This window comes from Contarinia nasturtii, unplaced genomic scaffold (genome assembly GCF_009176525.2).
Source record: "Contarinia nasturtii isolate CC-2019 unplaced genomic scaffold, AAFC_CNas_1.1 Cnas_scaffold_2367, whole genome shotgun sequence".
Taxonomy (NCBI): domain Eukaryota; kingdom Metazoa; phylum Arthropoda; class Insecta; order Diptera; family Cecidomyiidae; genus Contarinia; species Contarinia nasturtii.
Window position 1 is genome coordinate 937,693 of NW_022199689.1, and position 25,619 is coordinate 963,311.

Genomic DNA, 25,619 nt, shown 5'->3' on the forward strand with positions numbered 1-25,619 from the left:
ACACCTAGTAAAAAGATTGCATCACAACTACTTAGTTTAAGTAAAATGAAACTAAGTTATACCATAGGTATCCTAACAGGTCATATTAGACTGAATGCACACTTGAAGCGCATTGGAGTTAGGGATGATCCAGATTGTGACCTTTGCGGAAGAAATGAGGAAACCTCAATTCATTTCCTGTGCACATGTACACAACTAGATCGTACCAGAGTTACTATTTTTGGTAAGGGGACGATCAATCCAGAGGAAGTCTTAAAATTTGATATTTCAAAAATTTTTAGCTTCATCAAAGAGTCGGGTAGATTCTCTCAACTGAGGGACACCCCCACTTTACTAAATAACGATAGACAAGTTACAGGGAACGATACTTTTAATGTAACACAACCCACGTAATAGTGTCGCAACATTAAACCTATGGATGATTATATTATCAATCGGTAGGAACGAGCTGTTTTACTCTTTCTCCACGGGTAGCTTTGCAATAGGTCCTTGACCTTCGCGACGAGATTTTCTCTTTTGAGTCTTTCTCCCCACTAAAATCCATACATCCATACATCCACCATGGTATCAGGCTTATTCAAAATATGGTAATTTTTGCATGCGTTCGTTCAACTTTGAATTCGCAATAATCGAAACAAAAATCACAATGTTGCTTCAACGTGAAATTGAATGTTGTCAAATGGTTTCTGTTGATATAATTTAAGTGATTTAAGACCACTTTATATCCACGTAAATAACTGTAAATCTCTCGTTAGGTTTTTTTGATCGACGGTGTCACTCAAAATTCTAAATGGCGAGTGAACGCTGGTGTGCTTATGACCAAAAAATGCATTTTGTCATTTAAAAAAATGTGCCCATAAAGTGCTATTTCATATTTCAGTAAAACCATGATTACATTCCGATATCCACCTGAGAGGCACTCTCTGTTACATGACAGCTTATTTTAAAAAAAAAACCATGGCAAATTGTCAGCACAGAACATTTGCTTCCAGTTTGTGTTCGTAAATTTTTATAATCATTTCTCTAGGGCATTAAAACACCGGTGAAACGTCCTTGTAAATTGATGCAATAAAAGCGTGACTAAAGCGTAAAGTGCATTTCATTTTTATTTTTCGTTTATATCGTAATATTAGGACAAAACTAGTGGTAGTTGTGTTTATTTTTGTTCAACATATATAACATTTTCCACATCGTCTGCCAAATGTTGACATCGGTGACCATAGACACACACACACAAAACTCAAAAAAAATAATAATGAAAAATTAATTTGTTTACTGTTTGGTGACTTTTTTTTCGTATTCAAAAGGGGTGCGATTTCACCAAAACGAAATAAATGAGAGCCCAAAGCCAGTAATTGAATGCACAAAAACACAGAGAATATATTGAACTAACTGGTAACTGACCAGTACGTTAGCCAGCTGAATGGACTAAAACAATAGAAGTTATTTTTATAATGAACAGTCACTTCTATTAAAACAAGACTAGAGATTCATCATTAAAACAATAACGTCTATTTTTTTAGCCCATTTAGCTGGCTAACGTACTGTCAGCTCAACTGACCAGTTAGTTCAATATATTGTCTGCAAAAACAATTGATCACGGATGGATATCAAACAAAAAACTGTAAACACAACAATTTAATAAACTAGAAAATATTCGGGACATTCGTTTATTGTGTTTTGTTTATGGCGCCGTCGATAGTTTACAAAAAAATGCAACCATTAATTCGTTTTTGAAACAACAAAATCACCAATAAAATTAAATGGTTGGCGTTTCCCTGCTGCGTGCTACATGCATTGATTTTGGCACAATCATATAATATAGATCCTGGTCGGTTGGGTTGGTTTGGTCGGTTGGTGTGTATGTTTTGTTCGTTGGTGTTTTTTGTGTGTATTGTTTGCGTTCGCAATTACACTGGTCGAAGCGCAAGAGCACCACAATGCAATTATTTTCTCACTTTAAAATGTTGTTATTACTTTCATTTCCAACAAAACTGGCAACTAGCTTGATATTCCGGCATGTCGGTCGTTTCAACGCTGAATAGATAAACTATAGTATTTATCCTGCGAACAATTTTTTTCGGCTGCATAGATTAAGGGTTTTGCATTTAAAGCGGTAATTTTCAGTTCGTAGCAATTTCAAGCGTTAATTTTTTTTCTGTTTCGGTCGAGTGTTTAACAATACCATAGACCGACATCCGACAACCTCAATGTTACTACTACATAAGTCGGTCGGATGGGAGTCTGTTACAATTCCAATTTATCGTCGGTCACCGCAAATTATTTTAAGAGACTTAAAAAATAAGCCCGAAATTTTCAAGTAGTAGTGATATGTTTAAGCTTTGTATATATCTTTCGGAAATTATTATATCATTTCGAGATGAACGGAAAATGAGCTCATGGATATGGATATATGTATACAGTTGTCGACAAAGTTGACTTGTCGAAACTTTTTATATTCGTTCGTTTCGCTTGGAGAGAAGGCGTAGTTCATTTTCATTGAATAAAACGTCATCAATAACGACGAAAAATGCTGCACAGATGTGCCAAACGATGTAATTTGGTTGAAATCGATTCTGCATTGCTTTCAAAATTTCAATTTCCCTTTTTTTAAGCATCCGGCATGTGATTTTGTTGAAGCCATTTATGTCTGCGGAATCTTTCACACTTTATGGTCAAAACCGTAATCAAAATCATTTGGCTTGACTGCTGTGAATACAGACGTTTAACACAAACGGAAGAAGAGAGAGATAGACACTCTGATTTAAATCAGATCACATATTCTTGGTGCATTGTTTTCACTTACTTTTTTTTTGCTTACTGTCATTTTGCTAGTGAAAATTTATAGTAACTGGCTATTTCAACAACCGACGAAATGTATTTATTGAAAATCAAGTTTAAAGGCAGTATATGACGATTAATCGTCACGTTTTGAAACGAAGCGTTCGAAAAACTTGTGGAGTACAAAAGAAAATCGACAATGGCAAAACACACGCACACACCGATTATGGTCTTTAACTGGCATCGAGTGGCTGTGTATGTATAGTTTAGCAGACATCGACTATATTTGAGTTTGAGTTAAAACGAGTGAAAACCATATAGATAAGCGTGTTTCTTTTATGTATCAAGCTGATGCACGTAATTTGGCCCCCAAATTAAAATAAAAAGCGGGACGAAGACGCCATCCAGTTCACATTTGCAATCATAAAAATACCAGAGGGATAGACGATAACGAGGCGTCTGACTTCTGCCTCTGCATTTGCTATTGTTAGTGATTGATGAGCCCAAGTAGCATACGCGTCCAATGTTATTGCTTTGTGAAAAGTATCCTCTTGCTAAACCTCCAGAGAAATGAAGAAAAAAAAGAATCCAATATTTGTATATCTGAAAATCTTTTCGTCAAAAACCATTTGACCAAGCAAATTTTTACAACACACATGAAAGACACATGAATGTGATCGATGTGTCACTTTCTCCTTGGGAATTAATATTGTGAATTTTTATATTCTGTAAGCCAATATTTATATACGATGCGAATAAATTCGCAACGAGAGATAGAATATGTAGTCTTTCGCTAACGATATTGCAATGAAATCTGGTATTTTCCGTACGCTTCGAAAGCGAAAGAGCACAGAATAGCATTCACTTCCTGAGTGGAATGGTTCGCATAAAGTTATCAAGCGCAATTCCTTTTTCCCCATGCCTTTTTGCTCACGATTTTGTGTCATCATGCGCACGAACGAGTTACGGAGTCGTGTGTACGTTGTCGCTTCTTCTGCTCCTGCTGCTACTTTGCCACTGCTGTGCACGTTCATCATTAATAAGTGACTGTGTTGAGCATAACACAAAAGACAACATTGTCGATGTCGAACGGCATTGTTATATGACTGTTATGGTTTTGTTGCCGTTGTTGTTATTAGAGTTATTGTTGTTGTTTCTGCGAGAGCCAACGTCATCGTGGCGCATCCACTGCACATTAGATTGGAAAACTGGATATACACGCGATGGATGGTTGGATGGATGGAAGAGAAAACATTCAGTCGATTGTTGGCTTTTCGTTGAACAATACATAAAAAAACTCGCACACCGGGTGTTTAACGCTCGTATTCTATTAGTTCTATATTGAGTTTTCGTGCGCTCACATATAGTTTTGTTTGAGCATTTTTGGTCGCTTTTTTTCACTGTTTCTATTGATTGGTAAAGTGGTACCAATTTGCCGAACTCGTTTGTTTGAATAGCACACAAACTACGTCTTTCATTATTGAATAGAGGTAAAATTCGCGAAGAATATATCGACAAGTTCGACGACATCACAAAGGTTATGCAAGTGAAGCTCATTACGTAAAATAGACAGTTTCGTATGAATGGCTTTGTATGTGACGTTAACAAAAAGCAACGGAAGCCAAAATTATTAATTCAAGCCTAAATGAAGTGTTCAAATCGTAAAGTGAATACCCACTAAATAATTATTTAGCTCATTTGAATCCAGCTTCAATTCTTGTTGTGTCGTTGAATCTGTTTTCAACTTGAAAAACTTGTCAACTACAGAATAACAGACTAAAGTGTAAACAGAACATATCACATGCATAAGGCTCGTAAAATCGTTGTGGAAAAAAGACATGAATAAAAACTTTTCGTTCAAGTGAAGTCATATCTTGTGTAACTCTTTTCGTAAAGGGGAAAAAAGTAAGAAAGAAAGTAAGAAAGGATTTTTTCTGGAGCCTCGCTGTCATTATTGCTTTTACATAAGCGTGTTTTCTTGTATAATTACATGATTTTGTTGCACGTGAAAAGCTTGTAGCCAGTTTCAAATCAATAAGGTAATTTACTATTTATGTATGAGTGCTTTTGGCACCATAAACTTAGAAAAGTAAAACAATGAATCGAATATAAAAGGGGGACATCACATGACATTGACAAATAATATCAGCTGTTCCTAAGCACCAATTTCGCAACACACACACCATATGCTCATTAAAGAGAAAATGGCATCGATTTGGAAACGTGAAAATGTGATCAATAAATTTCTTTGACTGGTGTGCCGCAAGGCAATTTCATTTAAATGTGAACAGTCCATTTTAATTCAGTCTATTTACGGTTCATTTCTTTTGTCATTGATTTTAATCAGAGGAAAAATTGTGTACATACCCCAAACAAAAAAGCCCATTTCTCTTTCTCTGCCACTTTATATATATATGCACTGTGTTCCATTTTATTCATTAAAATCTCATTAAACATGTACAAAAATTCCACCATTTCTGAACTCACACTTATTGGAAAAAGTAATAATTTTTTTTTATTTGAATTCGCATTTGAGAACAAAAGGAAATTTGAAATTGGTGAAGAGCAGCAGTGACATCGATTCGATAACAATTTAATAGAAGTCACTCAAGAGAAACCGACTTTGGTTTTTATTATGAATATTTCATGGGCCTCGCACAGTAAGCGTTTGCAAAATGGTTGGAGTGTCACTGTTGACACCATTTGATTAAGGTTGATTTAATTTTAAGCACAAATGAAAATTGCACAGAGCATTTAAAAAGCATCGCACTCGTGTGTTCGTCTTCGACAAGAGGAAATATGAATTAAAAACAATACGGAGCACATACAGAAAGAGAGAGAGTGCGAGAGAGATAAATTCTAGTTCAGACAACGTTTCATTGTGACGACGACGAGCACAAAATAAATCCGATTTTCGCCATAAATTCATTTTCGTTGAACAAAACGACACATTTTCATTTTCTTTGAAAATTTTCATGTAACATTTGGGGCGTAGATAAGAAAGGCGCACAAAAGCAACGATTTCAAATCATGTGCCGATGGTGTTTCTTGTACCCTTTTTAGCGTTTTGTCATTGCCGCTTTGCCGAGTAGCAAGGAGAAAATTGCTTGGTATATTAAAAAAGAGTGAAATGAACGTTTTGCTGTAAACAAGTTCTTCTCCCCCAATTTTCTTCTCATCTTTTCATTTTCAAATGAAAATAGTTGCAATGACAAAATAAAGCGCCTGTAAAACAATAAATTCGAAATTTGCGACATAGAATACAGAAAGCTTAGCAACATGTATGTATCACCGATGGAATTTCTATGCGAAACCACACCACTCACAGACCCTTGGTATTCGAAATCTGATACTCTCTGGTTTGCTTGTTCTCACGATTTCTCGTTCGTTCGTTCACCCTCTCACTCGATTTACGCTTTGAGTGTCGACACACAACCAAAAATGATTTTTAATTTCTTGCACGTAATAAATTTATATATAGATTGGGGTGGGTGCGCGCGCGTATTTGTGTGTGTGTATGTGTGTGAGAGCTAGCAATGTTAGCTTGAATTGGATGCAAGCTGAAGCAAACAAGAACATTAAACAACATTGTAAGTAGTTTTAATTAAGTTGTGATTTTCTAGAATTCTACACGTCCATCACATTCATTGTGGCGCAATCTACAAACTACAATTTTAATTAAAATATCCTCTTTTAGTTTTGAAGACATTACAAAATTTAGTACGGAGCTCTTCAAAAAAAAAATTAACCACTTTTGTTGTTATTATTGTTGTTACTTAGTATGGGCGACTATATTGATGAGGCGCTGGCTAAATACCTATGCTCTCAGTATAACGGAATGGGCGCCCGGTTGTGTTATATGAAAAACTTCATTCGAACTTTTCCGGGATCTCCATCAAGAACATTTTATACATTTTGCGGTTTCTCTTATTTCGCTTCTCTTGCTCGTGCTCTTGCTTCCGAATTGACAGTTTTGGTCATGGATTCATGTCTTGTCACTTACACTTATTTAACTATTGGCTTAACTGCCGTTCGCTTCCGTTGTGTGTGTGCTCATTGTTTCATGTCACGTTTGCTGGCGAACGAAACGAAATTGACAGCCTCTTTTTTCCATCCTTGCATTCGATGTTATGAATGCATGGCATGCTTTTAAAATCACTCGTTCTTCCTCGACACTCACACACATCTATAACAGTAGTGTGCGGAGGGGGGGTAGGGGGTTTACCCCCCTGAGATTTGGCCGATAAAATATTTTCGCGAAAAATTATTCGAATTTGCTAGGGTTTTTGATTCAAAAAGTGAAGACCATTTTTTTTAGCTCATCACTGTAGAAAATTGAGGAGAATTCTTTCGATTTCCAAGGGTTTTTGGTTCCGAGAGAATTTTTTCCGATTTGCTAGGGTTTTTCGCGGAGAAAATTCTTTCGATTTTCACCTCAAAAAGTGACTTCCAAAAAAAAAAAACGAAAATTTGTCTGATTTGCTAGAGAAATTCTTGGTTTCGAAAAATCACCACCCCCCCCTGAAAAATTTTCCTCGCACACGACTGATCTATAAAATACTTGCTTGGATTTAAATTGAAGCGGACATTACTCGAACACGTGGTTAAAACTGAACACCATAATTTTCCTGGTTATTTATCTGGTATTTTATTTTCATCATGTCTTGGCCATTTTGAAAGAGAGAGTTAAAAAATTGCTGGCGGTAAGTGCTATATAGTCATTTTTTTATCTTAGATCAATAACCTCCATGTCTTTGCCACGCTTTTTATTTAATTCGCCAGATAATTTACATCTAGAACGGAAATCGATAATGTGTCGCTTGAATGGTGAAGGCGACATAAACGTAGTCGTTTTTACTGTTGTTTTAGGTTCATTTTATATTTTCGTAACAATGTTGGATGCAACCAGAAAAAATACTCACTTTAAACTTTTTTTGCATCTGTAATGATGGGAAATAAAATTCTATAAATTCAAATCGAAAAAGGCTTCACATTTCAAAAACTTTCGACTTTTGATACGTCTTTCATAAAGTTTGTGAAACGAGGAAAAAAAAACGAAGTTGAGATATTTTCTTCCGTGTTCATAGCAATTTTGATCGTTGTCTCGGCAACGTGATCTCAGCATATAGACCTTTCATTCTCTCTGGAAAATTCAATATTTACATTTCTCTAATTGTTTGAACAAACACAAATCACGGTCCAGCGAGTTGATTCTTTGCATGTGATGCTCCTATTGTTACCAGTTTGCTGGATAACTTTTTCAAAACACAGGCCAATTCTGACTTCACCCCATTGAAACTTTCAATTCGATCGAAAAAAATTACGCCTTCTGTTTATAGAAATCGCATGACTATCGAATCAGCAATGCCGATTATGTTTGTATAACATTCAAGAGGCTTGTATAAAATACAAATATCGTACGCCAATAGCCAAATAATACCAGTCAAGGAATGGATTGCAACAATTTTCAAATCGATTTCAAACTTATATGAGAAAATATAATTTGAGTACAACAATTTCAATTGATTTTACAGAAAATACGACCATTTACGGTTGTTTGGTTAGTTTCAAACTTTCCAGTCTGATAGAAAAAAGAACAATTAACACGTCAACTATTTCTTTAAAGTGTTGTTGTTCATTTTTCGTAAAACTTACATTTCGTTGCTTTACAACGATTGTTCTAATACCACCACCACCACCACCATCATCATCATCATCATCATTTTCGGTTCATTTCATTTTCAACAAAATTATATTTACCGTTTGTCATCCATTTAGGTCGTGGTATATTTGAAGAGTCACTGGTAAACAATGATGAAATAATAATATGATAAGAGATTTTTCGAAAAAAATTATTTTTCCCCTTCTTAACACGTTTATGTACTACATTTCAGCGTGTTATAGTGATAAGAGTCGATGATTAACTGTGAACAGTGATAAACGATTCATTTGCCATGCTGTTTTTCAATTCATGTGGAAAAAATACAAATTGATTTTTTTTTTGAAAAATTACCACACGAGTAAAAAAAAAGTCGAAAAAAAACACTCAAAATAAATAAATGTTTTTTATATAGATTTTTTGTTGGACTCAGAATGATTTGTCAGTATTCTGAGTGCGTCACTTTTTATTGAATACGTTGCCATTCATAACCTCTTCAATTTCATTCAATAAACGAAACTGACGGTTTTTCTGCATGAAAAATATTTATGCGATAAAAATAAAAATGACAAAAACAGATGGACATCACGTAAAAATCTGGGACACACAATTCTTTTAAATGCGTTAATGATAATGGCATTAATTGCTGTTGCAATTTGCCACAAATTTTTCATAATCACCCAAGTCAGTATAATACTCTTTTCGAAGAGTGTACACTCTCTTCTCACTCTTTTGCATCAAACACAGTACACTTGTTGTGTATGCATAGTACACAAGGAAGGAGTGGGAATTGAATATACGTGTTTTATGCAAAAGAGTGAGAAGAGAGTGAGAAGAGAGTCGAATAAAACTATACGAAGAGAGTGTACACTCTTCGAAAAGAGTATTATACTGACTTGGGCAGCGTTATGAGCACGATTTCACGCCAATACACCATGATTATTTAAAATTCATCTTTTGTTCTTTTTTCGTGTCACAGAACCACTAGGTTTACACAATTTAATAGATTCAATCGTTTTTTTTTTTTATTCTTTCTGAACAATCTTCAAGATGGAATGAATGCATATGAGCCACGACTAAAAAAGCTCGTTCAACGCCATTCGTGACTCCAAGGGTTTTAGTTTGAATAGAGAAAAACTAAAAATGTTGTATGCACGTTGGGACATGCGACGGTGTTTTCAAACATCGATGAAATAACGTAATATGATTTTCAGTTTCAAAACAAGTGCAGGGAAGCTTCTATATTTCCATTCATTAAATTATTTAGACACTTTTTACTTTTCCGCACACACCTAGTGTGAAAGGGGAAAGTATTGCAATAGGTAAAAATTTACGAAACCTCAAAAACATGTTTTCTGGACGTTTCTGAGGTCAGAGAACCCGAATCAGGCCGTTTTGAGCATGGTTGTTGTGGGTCGCTTCCACGTCGTACGTCGTACGTCGTACGTTGTCCGCCGTACGCAAAATTTGTCCATCGATTTTTTCACCACCCAGAAAAGTTATTTGAAATCTGACTTCACGGGATGATTGGGGGTCCCCAGGAATAGAAATCATCAGATTTTGAGCGACTTTGGTTGATGGAAAAAAATTCCATGCCTGGAGTGATACCTATGAAAAAGAGTCCAATTTTCGTCCAAAAGTCATACTTAATGTAGACTTAAACACTCAAAAATATGTATTGGGGGGTTTTTTGGCACGAGAAAACCGAATCCGACGTTAGTTTTGAGATACAATCAATTTTTAATACAGTTTCCTTGAAAAAATCACAAAAAATTTGGATTTTTGTATGGGAGCCATGCCTGTATGCTACCTTAATGACGTGAAACTTTGCACAGACTATTTTTTACACAAAAATATAACATTCTGAAAATTTGAAGAGATTTCAATTAAAATAAAGAGTCTTACGGGAGTAAGACGAACTTTTCCGCACGGTGGTAGTTGCGTATTTTATTAAGAAAGTTCAAAATATCATTTGTTCGATTTTTCAAGCCATTCAAGCGGCGTAAAGTTCGAGACCAAAAAATATGTTCTAACCTTGGCAACGAAATATTCTTTAATTTAATAGCAGAGGTACTCGAGAAAAGATTTTTCACACTTTCATGATGAACCCATTTGTACAACATTTGAAAGTATTCTATTTTTTAACAAAACACTATAAAAAATATGTCTGACGTTAATTTTGCCATAAAAATTATTTTTGAAACACTTTTCATAACTAAAATCACAAAAAATTTGGATCTTTGTATGGGAGCCATGTCTGTATGCTACCTTAATGGCATGAAACTTTGTACAGGTTATTTCTTTCACCAAAAAATAACATTCGGAGGGTTTGGAGAAATTTCAACCAAAATTAAGAGTACCTCCCATACAAAATATTCGTTTTTGAGCCAAAAATTGTAAATTTTGTATGGGAGTTACCCCTAATTTTGATTGAAATCTCTTCAAACTTTCAGAATGTTATTATTTTGTGTAAAAAATAGTCTGTGCAAAGTTTCGCGTCATTAAAGTAGCAAACAGGCATGGCTCCCATACGAAAATTCAATTTTTTTGTGATTTTTCCAAGGAAACTGTATCAAAAATTGATTGTATCTCGAAACTAACCTCGGATTCGGTTTTCTCGTGCCAAAAAACCCCCCATTACATATTTTTGAGTGTTTAAGTCTACATTAAGTATGACTTTTGGACGAAAATTGGACTCTTTTTCATAGGTATCACTCCAGGCATGAAATTTTTTTCCATCAACCAAAATCGCTCAAAATCTAATGATTTCTATTCCTCGGGACCCCCAATCATCCCGTGAAGTCAGATTTTAAATAACTTTTCTGGGGGGTGAGATAATCGATGGACAAATTTTGCGTACGGCGGACAACGTACGACGTACGACGTACGACGTACGACGTACGACGTACGACGTACGACGTACGACGTGGAACAGACCCACAACAACCATGCTCAAAACGGCCTGATTCGGGTTCTCTGACCTCAGAAACGTCCAGAAAACATGTTTTTGAGATGTCGTAAATTTTGACCCATTACAATACTTTCCCCTTTCACACTATGTGTGTGCGGAAAAGTAATTAGGGGTACCTCCCATACAAAATTTTCAATTGGCTCAAAAACGAATATTTTGTATGGGAGGTACTCTTGATTTTGGTTGAAATTTCTCCAAACCCTCCGAATGTTATTTGTGAAAAAAATAACCTGTGCAAAGTTTCACGCCATTAAGGTAGCATACAGACATGGCTCCCATACAAAAATCCAAATTTGTTGTGACTTTAGTTATGAAAAGTGTTTCAAAAATAATCTTCATGGCAAAATTAACGTCAGACATATTTTTATAGTATTTTGTTAGAAAATAGAATACTTTCAAATGTCGTACAAATGGGCTCATCATGAAAGTGTGAAAAATCTTTTCTCGGGTACTTCTGCTATTAAATTAAAGAATATTTCGTTGCCAAAGTTGAAAAATATTTTTTGGTCTCGAACTTTACGCCGCTTGAAAGACTTGAAGAATCGAGCAAATATTATTTTGAACTTTCTTAATAAAATACGCAACTACCACCGTGCGGAAAAGTTCATCTTACTCCCGTAAGACTCTTTATTTATTCTCTATATTTGTGTAATTCCAACGAAAAGTATGTTTTTGCTATTATCGACGAAAAAACACCTATTCAATCTGTGTAATCAACCCAACGGTGAAATTAAAAATATTGAAACGTAGACAATAAATAAAAAAACGCGTAATACTGTGATTTTGGTCATCGTGAAAATTTATGAATGATTATTTTACTGTACGCATTTTCACAAAAATACTACATCCTTTTACATAAAAATGATAAAAACATGATTTTGAAGGTTTCAGCACATACATATACAGTCTATCTCGATGCTTCAAAAGAAAAAAAAACTGCGAACGTGATTACTGCGAGTGAATGGATGTTATCAGCGCTGAATCAAAATAGTCTTTGTTTTTCTACAGGCAAAAGCTTATGATTTCACGTATTTTCAATATAATCCAAAACAAAAACATGAACATCGTACCCCAAAAGTCCATGTATATTTATTTGGCCGAAAACATACACAGAGTACATAGCACATACACACTTTATATTAGAAAAGAGAAAAAGGGAAGAGAGTGCTATGTCATTTCTTCGTTATAAACACATTTCATATGCTCTATTTCATTATTATTATATATGAAAAATGTATGTGCGACATTCGCTGTGAATAATATTCGAAGGGAGCTGCTGAACGATCTACTATGCAGTAGAGTGAAATAATTCCGGGGTGTTCGTTCCTCATTCAAACATTCTTTTCATATATACGCGGCATCGAGGCACTAAATAAACTTAATAAAGTTGTGTCGCTTTGTACACGGGGATTAGAGTGGAAAGTTCGTTGCAAGAAGTGAAACCGAGCGGTGGAGAAGCAGAAATAAGAAAGAAAAAAAATTGTGTCTGGTGAAATATTTGGATAAAGTGTCATATTTCTAAAGAGAATACGACGATGGTGACTGGTGACAGCACAAAAATGCAATCACGTTTTGACGGTATATCAGTCGATGGTATCCGTGATCAGTATGCTGACGGGCGTGCGGCCAAGGTATGGGAGGTGTTCGTCGGTGATAAAAGTTCTCAAATGCTTGACGTTGCTTGTGGCACTGGGTAAAATCACAACTCAAATATATACTGATTTAATTTAATATTGTCAAAATGAAATAAAATAAAAAGTACGAACGAAAAGAGCAAATGGTTGGTTTATTAATTTCAAATTATTTGGTTGCGTATAACCAGACCATGAATACTATATAATAAAAACCATTACGACGTTTTTAATTATATACAGGAAAATGTTTTGATGTGGTTTCAGTTGGTGCTGCCGACAAAATGCTTAAGTATGCACTAAAAGAGCGTTGAAATCGCCGCAAAGAGCCCGGCTTTGATAATTGGAGTAAGCATCCAACGATCTTCTTTATATCTTCATTTTCATACAAGTCATTCAATTGTTGTTTTCCATATTTTACATTAAGTAATTAGGAAGCCAATTGGTTAACATTATATACGATGACATTAAACCATTGATTGGTAATGGTTTTGATGCGGTCATCTGTTTGGGCAATTCTTTTGCACACATCCTAGAAAATTAGGGCGATCAACGTGAACAAAATTTGGCCATTAAAAATCTTGAACGATGCGTTCGAACCGGCGGTCTTTTACATTTTACTGATTGATCACCGAAATTATGATAATATTATGAATACAGGATCAACACCAGCCAAAAGCATTTATTATAGAAAAGACCGAGAAGGAAAGAAAATTTTGCGTATAATTTATTACTATTTTGCTACATATCACATCGGCACTCATTTTCTCTGAGAAAGAAAAACAAACGACCGCACATTTTTCAAGTGACTTTCAGCCATACACACACTTATACACAAAATATGAGAAAAAGGTCAATGAATGTAATCATCTTACCATGTACTTTCTATTTTTACCAACGCAGAGCAATCAAACCACCGATATTAAAACGTCTGTTTTATATGTTGACGGCAAACCATTGTTAATTACTTTAGATTATATCATTAAGATGAACAATGAAAATAATGATTCTCTTATTATCCGCACAAGTTAAATGTGTTCAGCCAAATTCTACGGGATTGTTTTGGGGCGCGTATGATGCACCAAATTTGTGGTGACTTGAAACAGCTCAATGAGAACATTAATCCAGCATTTTACATCCATATCGTGGAGTAGTTTTAATGAGAATGTGGGTGACGCTCATCGTTTTACAGCAAAGCATGGCAATAAGACAACATTGCTTACTAACGCCACCAAATAACTTCATATAATTCTATATAGTTCTGCGGTTGCCAGCGGTACTAATCTCTAATAAAGCGTTGCCGAGCTGTCATGTTTTCCATGCTCTGTTTTACAGGATCTACAAAATCTGAAACTTTTTCTCTTTTTCAATGTTTGTCGCAATATTATTCGTTTTACGGCTGCTTCTCTGAATCTAATTTCATATTTATTTTGTAAGATTTATCGAGATTACCATAGATTCTGACCAGGGGGTCAGGGTACAAAATACCCTCCCCTCAAACGTAAAAATTATTCAATTTTCCTAGGGTTTTCCATACTCGTCAAAAAAATTTCAATTTCCCTAGGGGCTTAAATCATCATTACCCCAACTCCAGAATCTATGGTGATTACAGTAATCTTAGGTACTGAAAATAAAGCAAATCACACACGAATTTATTGTGTTTTTATTTTAAATTGATAACAATTTCTAATTAATTTTTATTAAAAAATGATGCGCCTTTTTTCGTGATTGAATGAGGCAAATCAAATACTCCAGATGTTGAAAAAAAAAGCCACGCATATTAAACGATGTATAACATTTTTTACCAGAAAATTGAATACAAAAATCAGATACGTTCAGTTTCGATGTGAAAACCATAAACGGTCGATTAAATGTGAACGTTCAAATTGCCCTTATACAAGTACTAATTCACAATATCATGTTTGCATTTTGGTTATTATTATCAATGTTGGTGATGATTTGTTTGACAACCGAATAAACAAAAGTCATACAATGATTTTTAGATAGGATAGATGCGTAAGATCTCCGCAAGATCCAGATCCAAGCGTGCGTACGCTGCCGCATGATGCATACATATATAATACGCACGCAAATTCGTTATTCTTATTTCCCCTTCTTTGATTCGCATGCCATAGCATTACGGAGTAAGGAATGTATGTATCATGCGGCTACGTACGCACGCTTGGATCCGGATCTTGCGGAGATCTTACGGATCTATTCTATCCAAAAATCATTGTATGACAAAAGTTCAATGATATGCGAGTTCAATTGGAAAATCGGATTTATTTGCTATTTTTAACTCAAGACCATCTTCACTTGGTATGTTGAAAGCAAATGTAAGCAACTAATTCGCATCATTAAATACTTTCATGTAAATAATTTTATGCAAGAAACTTTCATTAGCACCATAATTGTATTACATAGCGTTGCGTGCTGGATTTCAAGCAACGGGGATGGACGTAGGAATAAATGAACGAACAAACGCACGCAAGCAAGCTTGCAGTCGAGCAATCTCAAATGATTGCATGGATAAGATACAAGAAAATAATTCAGTTCGTATCTTCTTTTCGAAGCCATTGAACTGAAATATCGATGTCTATTACGGCCAATTAATTTTCAAATTATGTTTCAAACTCTCTCCGGCTTGAGATTGACCGTGAGAGAGAAAGAGAGAGAGCGAACACAATTTCTTTCCTGACATTAAAAGATTAAATACAAACCACCCATTCGGTTAAGTTTATATATTCGTTATGGTGAAGACAGAAAAAGCGAGAGAAAGTGAGTTAAAGAAAGCCACTGGAAATGATTTAAATGTTATAAAATGGGTCGGAGAAATTAAAGTCGTCTTACTTTCATCTCGCTTATAATCGCGAATATAGGTGGAAAGAAAATGAATCCAAGTATTTCAAGTCACAGTTTCATTGTTTTCACCGATTCATATGGGTTCAAATGCATGACATTATAATTGGCTGTATTGCAGCACTATGGTTTTTTTTTATCGTTTGTTACACTTCAAAGTGACCTCCCCTTTTTTTCCTGAATTAAATCGTGTTTTGTGACGGTTTGTTTGTTTTTATATCGTTGTTAAGGACAACACTTGTGCTCGTATACCAGTGTTAGCGGTGGACAAACAGCAATAGCACAATATAATCAAGTAACACAACATGGATCACGCAAAACTTTTGCACAAGATTACCCTATCCATCGTCGTGTGGATGTTTGCAGTAACAATAATCATTAGTGGAATAAATGCGGTATCTCTGGTTTCAACATCAACAGTCACTGCAACGGCAACTTCAAATCCTATATTTCAGCTCAACTCGACTGGTAATTTGTCACCGAAAATTATACACATTTTCGCTACGCAATGTCTAATTACCTCTGTTTTCTTGTTTGGTTTGGTTTTTTTTTTTGAATTTACAGGAACCAGTTCCGAATTTTCACGCACACCATCGTCATGGCCTAGCTCTAGTCAAAAGGCTGTACGTGTCATGGGTTCAACTGAATCGGATTCCGTATCATATAATACATTAGAAAGCACATCTTCCAATTCAATACCAATGCAGTCTCCAGAATTTTCAGCAGATGAATCACCGTTGACCGTGATTGAAATTGAAAATCCATTCGGCGAGCATGTTTATATCGGAACGAAAGGGCCAAATCAACGTGAGAGTGAAGCAATTACACGTGCATTGGATTGGTTGGGAGAGAAACGATTCCCTGATTATGGATGGGGAAATGATACCCATATGGTTATACTTGCGAAAGAGGTAGGCTTATTTTTTTCAATTTTAATTTATTCATTATGCACACACATACAGTGAATCTAATTTTTTTGATAGACAAAATAACAAGCAAAGTTAGCAGAGAAACTCTCCACTAACATAGGATTCATATACGAATGGCGTGTGAGTGGAGTGTGTCATGCAAAATTTTGTCTACCAAAAATATTAGATTCACTGTACATATCCATATTTAAATGAGCGCATACTAATGAATCGATATATTGACATGCGAATCGATTGGTAGCTGTCGGGCGAACGAGATTTTGCTGAATCAACCGATGCACACATCCAAATTATTCAAACTTTGGAAGACCAATTATCGATTAAGCAAATGTCGATTGAGATTTTATCGCTAATCGATCATCATCATCATGCTGTTATGCCGAGAAATTTTGACGTTGCTGAACTAGCTCTATTCACATTAGCCTTAGGTAATGTGAACACAAAATCCCATAGAAATTATTTAATTAATCAGATCATGGATTTCTGTTTACAGGCGCTTTATGCAAAGATCCAAAGCATTTTATGAATCAGCACGACCTTTTAACGATGCTTCAACATCACGAATCTAATGATGATCAAATATTTGCGCTTTCTACTTTTGCCGTATGCAGTTTGGGCGAACATGTTCGAAAACGTCAAATTCGTCAATTGATTGATATTGCCCTTGAGAATAATCAAAGTATCGGTAAAATAAACAAGAACAACAACTAAAAACATCAAATATAGCAAAATAACATGGGAATGAGATTTTTTTTACATAATGTGTATTTTACTATTTTGGCATAGAAACAACGGCATTTGCCATATTAGCATTGCGGTGTGTGATGAATGACCATCACAATCGTCATTTAGAGCATTTTCTGCGTAAATCATCGCTACGATTGGCATTGATGCAAACGACACAGGGGAATGTTGGTACATTGCGAAGCACAGCTTTAGCAATGCAAGCATTACAAGACTTGAATGTAATACCAAGCGCAGCATGGTCGAGAGCAGCTGCTTCAAAATGGATATTGGATCGTCAACACGAAGACGGAAGCTGGAGTGAATTTCCTTTAAGTGATGGTCAAGATGCAAATATGGGAATCGGCCTGACTGCACACATCATACTCGCATTGGGCCGAAAAGGTTTGAGTGCCGTTCGAATGCTAGAATGTAACAATATTCTGAGTGACACAAGTGGTTTTCATCATGGTAAGTAATATGAGCAAATCTATTATTTTTTTCTTGATAATTTGTCATTTTATTGATCGAACCATAAAATGTACATATTTAAAAAGCACTATTTCTACAATACAACATTTCTTATTTCATCAAATACACACGTGTGGTAAAACTATGGTCGAAAATCCTATTTTCTCGAAAAATTTGAGAAAATCCTCTTTCTTGTCTCGTTACAAAAATTCCATATGCTATAAACGATTTGTGTTAAAATGGACTGTTTATTAATTTTTGCTGCTGCCAGCTTGCGATGCTTCTCAACTGTTTTTCGATGTATAGATGATTTCATGTGGACATTAAAGTCTAAATCTCCAACAAAACGTCTGTTACAAACATCACAAAAATGCGTGACATGCATATTCAAACTGGATGCCAGATGGTCTTTTTTCTCGGCTGGTTTTATTTTCGTTTCAACATTATCGATGTATGATTGAATGATATATTCGGCTTTGCTGAACACATTATCATTCCAATTTGTTTCTGCATCTGTACTGTCAAGCTCATAAACGGGTGGCACATTCCGCCCTTTTGTCGACACCAAACGATTTCGTATCCACTTGATTTGTCGTTTACTGTATTGTTTTGTGTGCAATCGCAAGTCATCCAAGCAATTTTCCAATAGTTTCAAGGCATCGGAAATTCGATTTTTCACTATGAATTTCTTTTGACCAGTCAGTCCACCATGCTTACGAATAAATTCGGTGATTTCGGTGTCAAAACTTTCATCGGTATACTGTTCCAAATATGGTAGAAATTCTTTAAACCCAATTGCCTGCATAATTCCTCTCTGCGGATCGATACCACTAATTTTCAATAAATTGTAACACTGACGTACTTCGAATAACATGCCATCATTAACCATGCTATCAATTCGTCTATCGATACGGGCATTCAATTTCGCTTGGTCAGATTTTATCCATAAGAGTATCACGTGCTCGAATCGCATTGGACCACCTAAGTAACTGCTGCCTTTGGAAGATTTTTGTTCTTCTAGCACTTCACTCATTGGACGACCTACTTGAATGTACACTTCCAATGCTCGGCGAATTTTACGTGTGTTGTTTGGATGAAGACTTTGGGCGGTCACTGGATCAACTTTGGAAAGTGCATTATGTAAATACAAATTATCGTCAAGATTAACATTATTGAAATTTAATTTTTTCATAATATCTTCAAATGGCATTTGATTATAAGCATCACTCGAATCCATTTTATAGTGGTCTTTTTGTTCATTCGATGAAATCAACACTTTCCATAACAATGTTTCAATGTAATATGTTGTTCCACCAACAATTATCGGCTTTTTATTATTGTTGAGCAATTTTTCAATTTTTGGCAAAGCCGCATCACGAAAATCAACAACGGTAAATGTTCTTGTTTTCATATCACAAATATCCAACATGTGATGAACTGCCTAGGGTTAATCACAAAGAAAAGAATGGAAATAATGGAAATTAATCAATATGTAATGGAACGTAATGTAAGTGATGGAAACATATGATGAAAATCAAATCTGTATAGTTTAAGCGTCACACATTTGCAACAACATTGCTTTAATTTGAGATTTGGTAGTAGTGTTAAGAATCGCGTTCTGTTGTGGAAGAAAAACAAAAACAAAATGCTTACTATAGAATAGCACTTGGTGCCAAGGCCACTACCTATTTCAATAAAGAAAGAAAATATCACCATTAATATATCAATCGGTCTACACCCGCGTACAAAAAAAGTGACTGACTATTTTGGGACAAAGTGACTGACTATTGACTGTAAAAAAATTTTTTTTTTTGGATTATTGGATTAAAACGGGGAGTGTCCTATTTAAACAGTAAAATTTTAATATAGTTTCTCGTTGCTCAAGTTTCATAACTTATTGCAAGACGCCCGTGTGTGTATTGAATACACTAGAATAGTCTTTTATCCAAAAATGTTTCTAAGGCATGGATTGTCATCGCATGCCCGTTTGAAAAATGTTACCAATTTGAATACACTCGGTGCATGAATCAAAGGATAGGATCTCCAGCCCGTGAAGTCAGCCCGTATGGTATCCAACATTGGACATCTATCTATGAGGTGGGCAGTGGTTTCCCCTTCTCCACCACACAGTCTACAGTCCGGGTCGTCTCTGAGATTTAGATTTCTCATATGAGAATTGACCCTGGCGTGCCCGGTAAGTAAACCAATTACCATCCGGAGGTCTTCCTTGGGTAATTTGGCTAATTCCACCGTGAGTTTTGAACATGTGAATTGAACGAAGTGTTTCGTTTGCTCACATGAGAACGTACCCTGCCAATTTAGGCGGGATCTGTTGCTGAGCCAAGTAGCTAATCGGTTCTTGACTCGTGAATATTCAATTGGTATGTATGGTTCTGGACCCTCTATTGCATCGTGTGCAGCCAATTTTGCCGCCCCGTCTGCCAGGTCATGCCCCCGAATACCAGTATGAGATTTGATCCAAACCACCCTAAGGTTGTTCGTTTCAGAAATGCGCTGGAGTGCCTCGTAACAGTTCATAGCCAAGCCATTTTGCATCTTAATATTCTTAAGATCAGTTATGGCTCCCAAACTATCTGTGAAGATAGCTATATTTCCCCGTACTGGGTCCCCCAGTATTTTGTATGCACAATGAATAATTCCAGATATTTCTGCCTGTTTGACTGTTGTTGTTTGTCCCAGGGGAAATGAATAGGTGAGGTTCTCTGTTTCACAGTAGAAGCCGCATCCACTACCTGTTTCTCTGACAGAACCATCAGTGAAAAAGGAGTTTTGTGCCCATTGTTTTTGCTGGAAGAATTCATTGAGACTTTTTGTTATAATAATCTCGAAACTCCTATCGAAATTGTAGGAGGTCGTAATTAGTTTGTCAGAAGGAGCCCCCAAAATCTTGTCAATATTGAAAAGATTTGTTAGGGCATCATCATGCAAATTTCTAGGACTTGTCCTAGTCTTTATTTCCATTCTCAATCTATAGGCCGTTTTCATTGCTTCAGACTCTATGAAGTCTTCCAGCCTTGGTAGACCCAAGAGAACGTCAAGAGAAGCTTGGGGGGTTGTTTTCATTTTTCCTATGAAAACAACCCCCCAAGCTATTGACTGTAAAAACAAGCAACCTTAGTTAAATTTAGTTAACTTCAATCAATTAAAGTAAGCTATGGTTAACTGCAACAGCTAACTATAGTTGACAATAATCATAGTCACCCGATAGTCAAAACGTCCCAAAATAATCGCCTGACTGACTGAGTAACTATAGTCGATTGTTTTCCATACAAAATTTTAAAATTCATGAATATAGCTAACTATTGTCACTTACAGTCAATAGTAACTTAGTCACTTTTTTTCCACTCGGGCAATGAATGAAACCAAACAACACTTACTCACACAACGTAAATTACTCGTAGACGGAGTAAACTACGGGAGACGGCCGAGGAGGATATTCATTTTATTTGTACTGGGGAAGAATACGATTGTGGACCGGCTCATAGTTGGGGCAAACTAGAAAACTGATCGATACAAACCCGATACGATAAAATTAAAATTCATTTCACAATAAAGAAAATGCAATTCCGAAAAAAACATACTTATCGATCCTTTGTATTCATATTCACCGATTTATGGTATTGCTCGGGGTGTTTGTATGATTGCCGAAAAGAACACGATAGCGGACCGGTTCGTAGTTGGGGCAAACTAAGAAACTTATCGATACAAATTCGATACGATAGAATTAAAATTCATTTCACAATGAAAAAAATGCCATTCTGAAGAAAAAAACGCACACTTACCGATCCTTTGTATTCATATTCATCGGTTTGTGGTAATTGGTGTGTTTGTATGGTTGCCGGAAATAATACGATTGTGGACCGGTTCGTAGTTGGGGCAAACTAAGAAACTGATCAATACAAATTTGATCCGATAGAATTTAAATTCATTTTACAATGAAGAAAATGCAATGCAAAAAAAAAACTTACCGATCCTTTTTATTCATATTTTCCAGGTTCTGACATCGTTTGTGGTCGGTTTGTGAACGATTCCTAGTGTAAGAACTAAAAATGTGTCCATATTCTTCTTCATTTGATGTGTCCGATTTGTTGTTCCTGTCAATGAATGAATGTTGTAAACAAAAAAAATATGAAAAAAAACCCTTAAAAAAACCAAAAAAAGAAACATTCAATTGCATATCGGAGTCTAAGTAGACTTTGAAAAATCATAAGAAACTGCGTCGCACTATTGGCTAACGGTACCCGTTATCCACTGTGCGCAATGATGAAATTCATGATTTAACTTGATTTTGTATTGTGTTCAATGTGTTTCTCTCTATCTCAATCTCATTCTACCATGCAGTCAATTTAAAAAAAAATCGAAAATTCTGTTTAATATTATATTTTAAAATAATACTTACCGAACTCTTTTTCTGGAAAACCGACAAAAATCCAATTCGCTAGAATATTTCACTTTTAATGCAAACTAAAAATTTATGCGCAGCAATTTTAGTTCTTACACTGGTGATGGTTCGACACGATGTGACTTATTGCCGACTTGTTGGTTTGGAATGTCACAGTCAAATACACTCTCACACCAACACATTCAAATCGGTTTGTCGTTGCAAGTAGCCGATAATGAACAGCGAATGCGTTGGCTACTATGCAAAACATGACAATTATGACAACAGAGTAGAATATGCATTCAAACGAACTTACCCGAATGTGATTTCTTGTTGCTGTTGATACAGTTTTCGTTTATCCGTTTGCATCGCCATGTTGTCGTTGTTGTGACGTTGTTCCGATGCAATGCTACTGTGTGTACAATATTGATTCCTTGTGTGTTGTTCTCTCCACTGCTACTACTACTACTACCAAATCTCAATTTTTGTCAGCAAAGTGTTTACTAACGCAGCTTCGTTCAATTCATTTGCAAATTGTTTTTAATTTATGTGTGTACATATGTGATCAAACCCTTACTACTTTCTTACATACTAAATAGATATTGATATTGTGATTTTTTGAAATGGATGTAATGGAAAAATAATCGAAAGAATGGATAGCATTCTTCAACAATGGAATAGTAATTTTTAAAATACGCGGTGACTTACTCTTGAACGTTCTTCGGGTGTTGCTTTGGCCGTCGATACATCCAAACCTTTATAAACTTGCATTGAATCTGCACTAATAATTTCTCCATTGAAACGATTCGCCAATTCAATTGATAGTCTCGTTTTGCCGGTTGCTGTTGAACCTAATATTACGACGAGTGGCGTCTTACGCAACATTTCACATAATAAATGAAACAAATATATCCACTTACGATGTACAATGTGCACAATTGTATTGACAGACACCGGTGCTGTGTACGCATGTGTCAATTGCACAGCATAAAAGTGGGGAAAATAATTGATTACAATAACATTTCAATTTTCAACACTAGGCGGCACCACATTATTAAAACAGTGGCAACATATTTGAAAATGTATTATTTACAATTTTTTTTTCAGAGGTTACTGAACAAAAACTAGCATCGCCAGTACCATTAACTCCATCATCTGCCAGTGTTCCCGAAATTAACATTCAAACGGTGTCATTCACAGTAAATATCAAAAAAAAAAATCATTGTTGAGTTTCTTGAAAAATCTCTCTAGTATACCTAAGGGAAGAATCACAAAAGAAAATAATCGAATTTAAAATAATCGAAAAATAATCGAAAAATAATCGAAAATAATCGGAAAATAATCAATAAAAATGTGAAATAATTCTGAATTAAATATGATGAGCATCAAGCAACTATCTTGAACAAATTGAGATTTGGTAGTTGTAATCGCGATTCTGTGGAAGAGAATAAAAAAAGTACTAGCTTACTATAGAATAGTACTTCTGGGTCTGCTGGTCACTACCAAATCTCAATTTGTTTGCTGTCGCGACTTTTGTTTCTTTTGTTTTTCTCTTACATTCTAATGGTTTCCCAATTTTTCTAGTATACCATTTGGTTTTCGTTGAAACCACCAGTTGATACAGTTTCATTGGCTATGACATCACCTCGGAACACCACTTTTTACCAGGCAATGGTGCAAGCAATGGATATAGATCCACGTTTTGCCTTCGAATCACATGAATGGCCAAACGGACATTACATTAGATCCATCGGTTCGTAATAATTAACCTTTTAAAATAATAATTTATAAATAAAATTCCTCTTAATAAAGGTGGACATAGCGAAGATTTGGGAAGATTCAACTATTGGTTACTTTATAAACTTCCTGATATGCCCGATATAAATAAACTGCCCGAGAATAAATTTATCAATTCGGTAAGATCAATACAATATTACGTACTGATTATAGCTGTAACGAAATTTGATTTATTATCATTTTAACAGATTGGCGTTGATGAAATGATCGTTGAAAATAATTATCATTATCTTTACTGGTACAAAAAATTGTAAGCGATATCACAACAAAATTCAACAACACCACCACCACCAGCATCTGCAGCATTCACAGCCATGTAGCACATAAATGAATGATCAGGAATGTATCATAAAAGGGAACCAATGGAAATGAAACGAAATGTAGACGTTGAGCATTATTCAGCTCGTTAGTATAAGATTACAAAATATATAAGAAACACCACAGAGAGATATGTTTTCGATTGATATTTAAACATCAGCTATGAACAAAGAAAGGAAAACAAGATATAGAACATAAAATAAACTATGTAGCTTTTAGCTTGTAGTTTGCGTTTAAGTAGTAAAACGTAGCTTTGTTTCAAGCGGCTCAAATCTAAAGTACAATGTAAGCCAACTTAAATAACCAGTATAAACGCATGTTGATTATATTATAATTTAATCAAAAGTGAATGATAAAATGATATGATGAATGTGACCAAGCATATGTCGATGGAACAATAAACAAATGACAATAAGTGAGTTTTGTCTTTACTCTCTTCAGAATTACGTAAACCTAAAGAAAAATAAGTAAAAACCCTATAGCGAATCTCACCCGGAAAAAGTTAAATTAATTGAGAATTTAAATAAAACGCCTATTTGGAATGTTTCTCTGTCATTTGATCTCAACACAACTTTTCCAACGGTTTTAGTAATTAATAAACAAATTAATGAACAAACTACATAGTTGATCCAACAAAAAAAAAGAAAATTGAAAACTTTGAGAGTGATTTAAATGGTTTCGTCAAATAAAACAAAAAATAAAGTCGATTACAAGATCGTTCACACGCAATCTTCCATTCATATTGGACCACTAGAACACATATTCATTTGTTTGGATTAGATCGATAAATGGATACCAACGAGGGATACGATATTTGACTGAAAATGTAGTGCCAACCACGAAATATAGTTGCATGAATTTGATTAAATACAACGTTCACTTTTCAATGTACAACTCGCTTCGTTATAAATCGTCACGAAGAATATAATCAACAAATAGAAAAACCTTCGATAATATCATCTTTAATGTATACACATGTATTTTTTCCATCATTTAGCATATTAACTATGTATCGAAAAAATAAAAACACGACGATTTCAAATAAGAGTTCTCGTTGAGTTTGTTCATTTCAATTTTG

General features: G+C 35.2%; 3 protein-coding genes across 9 annotated transcripts; 2 read left to right on the plus strand and 1 right to left on the minus strand.

Annotated features, from left to right (window-relative positions):
* Window positions 1–4,054: 4,054 nt before the first annotated feature.
* Window positions 4,055–25,588, plus strand: LOC116348292 (uncharacterized protein CG3556). Of its 2 annotated transcripts, none has more exons than XM_031779257.1 (11): window positions 4,055–4,698; window positions 4,795–4,820; window positions 16,132–16,369; window positions 16,466–16,812; window positions 17,072–17,258; window positions 17,324–17,515; window positions 17,617–18,024; window positions 23,534–23,625; window positions 24,011–24,179; window positions 24,239–24,342; window positions 24,412–25,588. In XM_031779257.1, the coding sequence occupies exons 3-11, from the start codon at window positions 16,207–16,209 to the stop codon at window positions 24,475–24,477; spliced, it is 1,728 nt and encodes a 575-aa protein (XP_031635117.1). In that variant the 5' UTR covers window positions 4,055–4,698; window positions 4,795–4,820; window positions 16,132–16,206; the 3' UTR covers window positions 24,478–25,588. The 2 variants fall into 2 exon arrangements, with proteins under 2 accessions (XP_031635117.1, XP_031635116.1); XM_031779256.1 differs by having other exon boundaries at window positions 4,055–4,686.
* LOC116348230 (glycine N-methyltransferase) lies at window positions 12,266–14,313 on the plus strand. Its single transcript, XM_031779141.1, is given in 6 exon segments — window positions 12,266–13,097; window positions 13,286–13,390; window positions 13,477–13,652; window positions 13,654–13,731; window positions 13,943–14,048; window positions 14,051–14,313. Coding segments are annotated over 6 exon segments (762 nt in total). The 5' UTR covers window positions 12,266–12,946; the 3' UTR covers window positions 14,197–14,313.
* LOC116348298 (tRNA dimethylallyltransferase) lies at window positions 18,062–23,387 on the minus strand. Of its 6 annotated transcripts, none has more exons than XM_031779270.1 (8): window positions 22,743–23,012; window positions 22,445–22,681; window positions 22,014–22,139; window positions 21,828–21,926; window positions 21,627–21,740; window positions 21,423–21,548; window positions 19,678–19,709; window positions 18,064–19,465 (listed from the first exon to the last, which is right to left on the minus strand). In XM_031779270.1, the coding sequence occupies exon 8, from the start codon at window positions 19,451–19,453 to the stop codon at window positions 18,182–18,184; it is 1,272 nt and encodes a 423-aa protein (XP_031635130.1). In that variant the 5' UTR covers window positions 19,454–19,465; window positions 19,678–19,709; window positions 21,423–21,548; window positions 21,627–21,740; window positions 21,828–21,926; window positions 22,014–22,139; window positions 22,445–22,681; window positions 22,743–23,012; the 3' UTR covers window positions 18,064–18,181. The 6 variants fall into 6 exon arrangements, with proteins under 6 accessions (XP_031635126.1, XP_031635130.1, XP_031635129.1 ...); XM_031779269.1 differs by having other exon boundaries at window positions 21,427–21,548; window positions 21,828–21,934; XM_031779267.1 differs by having other exon boundaries at window positions 21,828–21,934.
* Window positions 25,589–25,619: the final 31 nt, after the last annotated feature.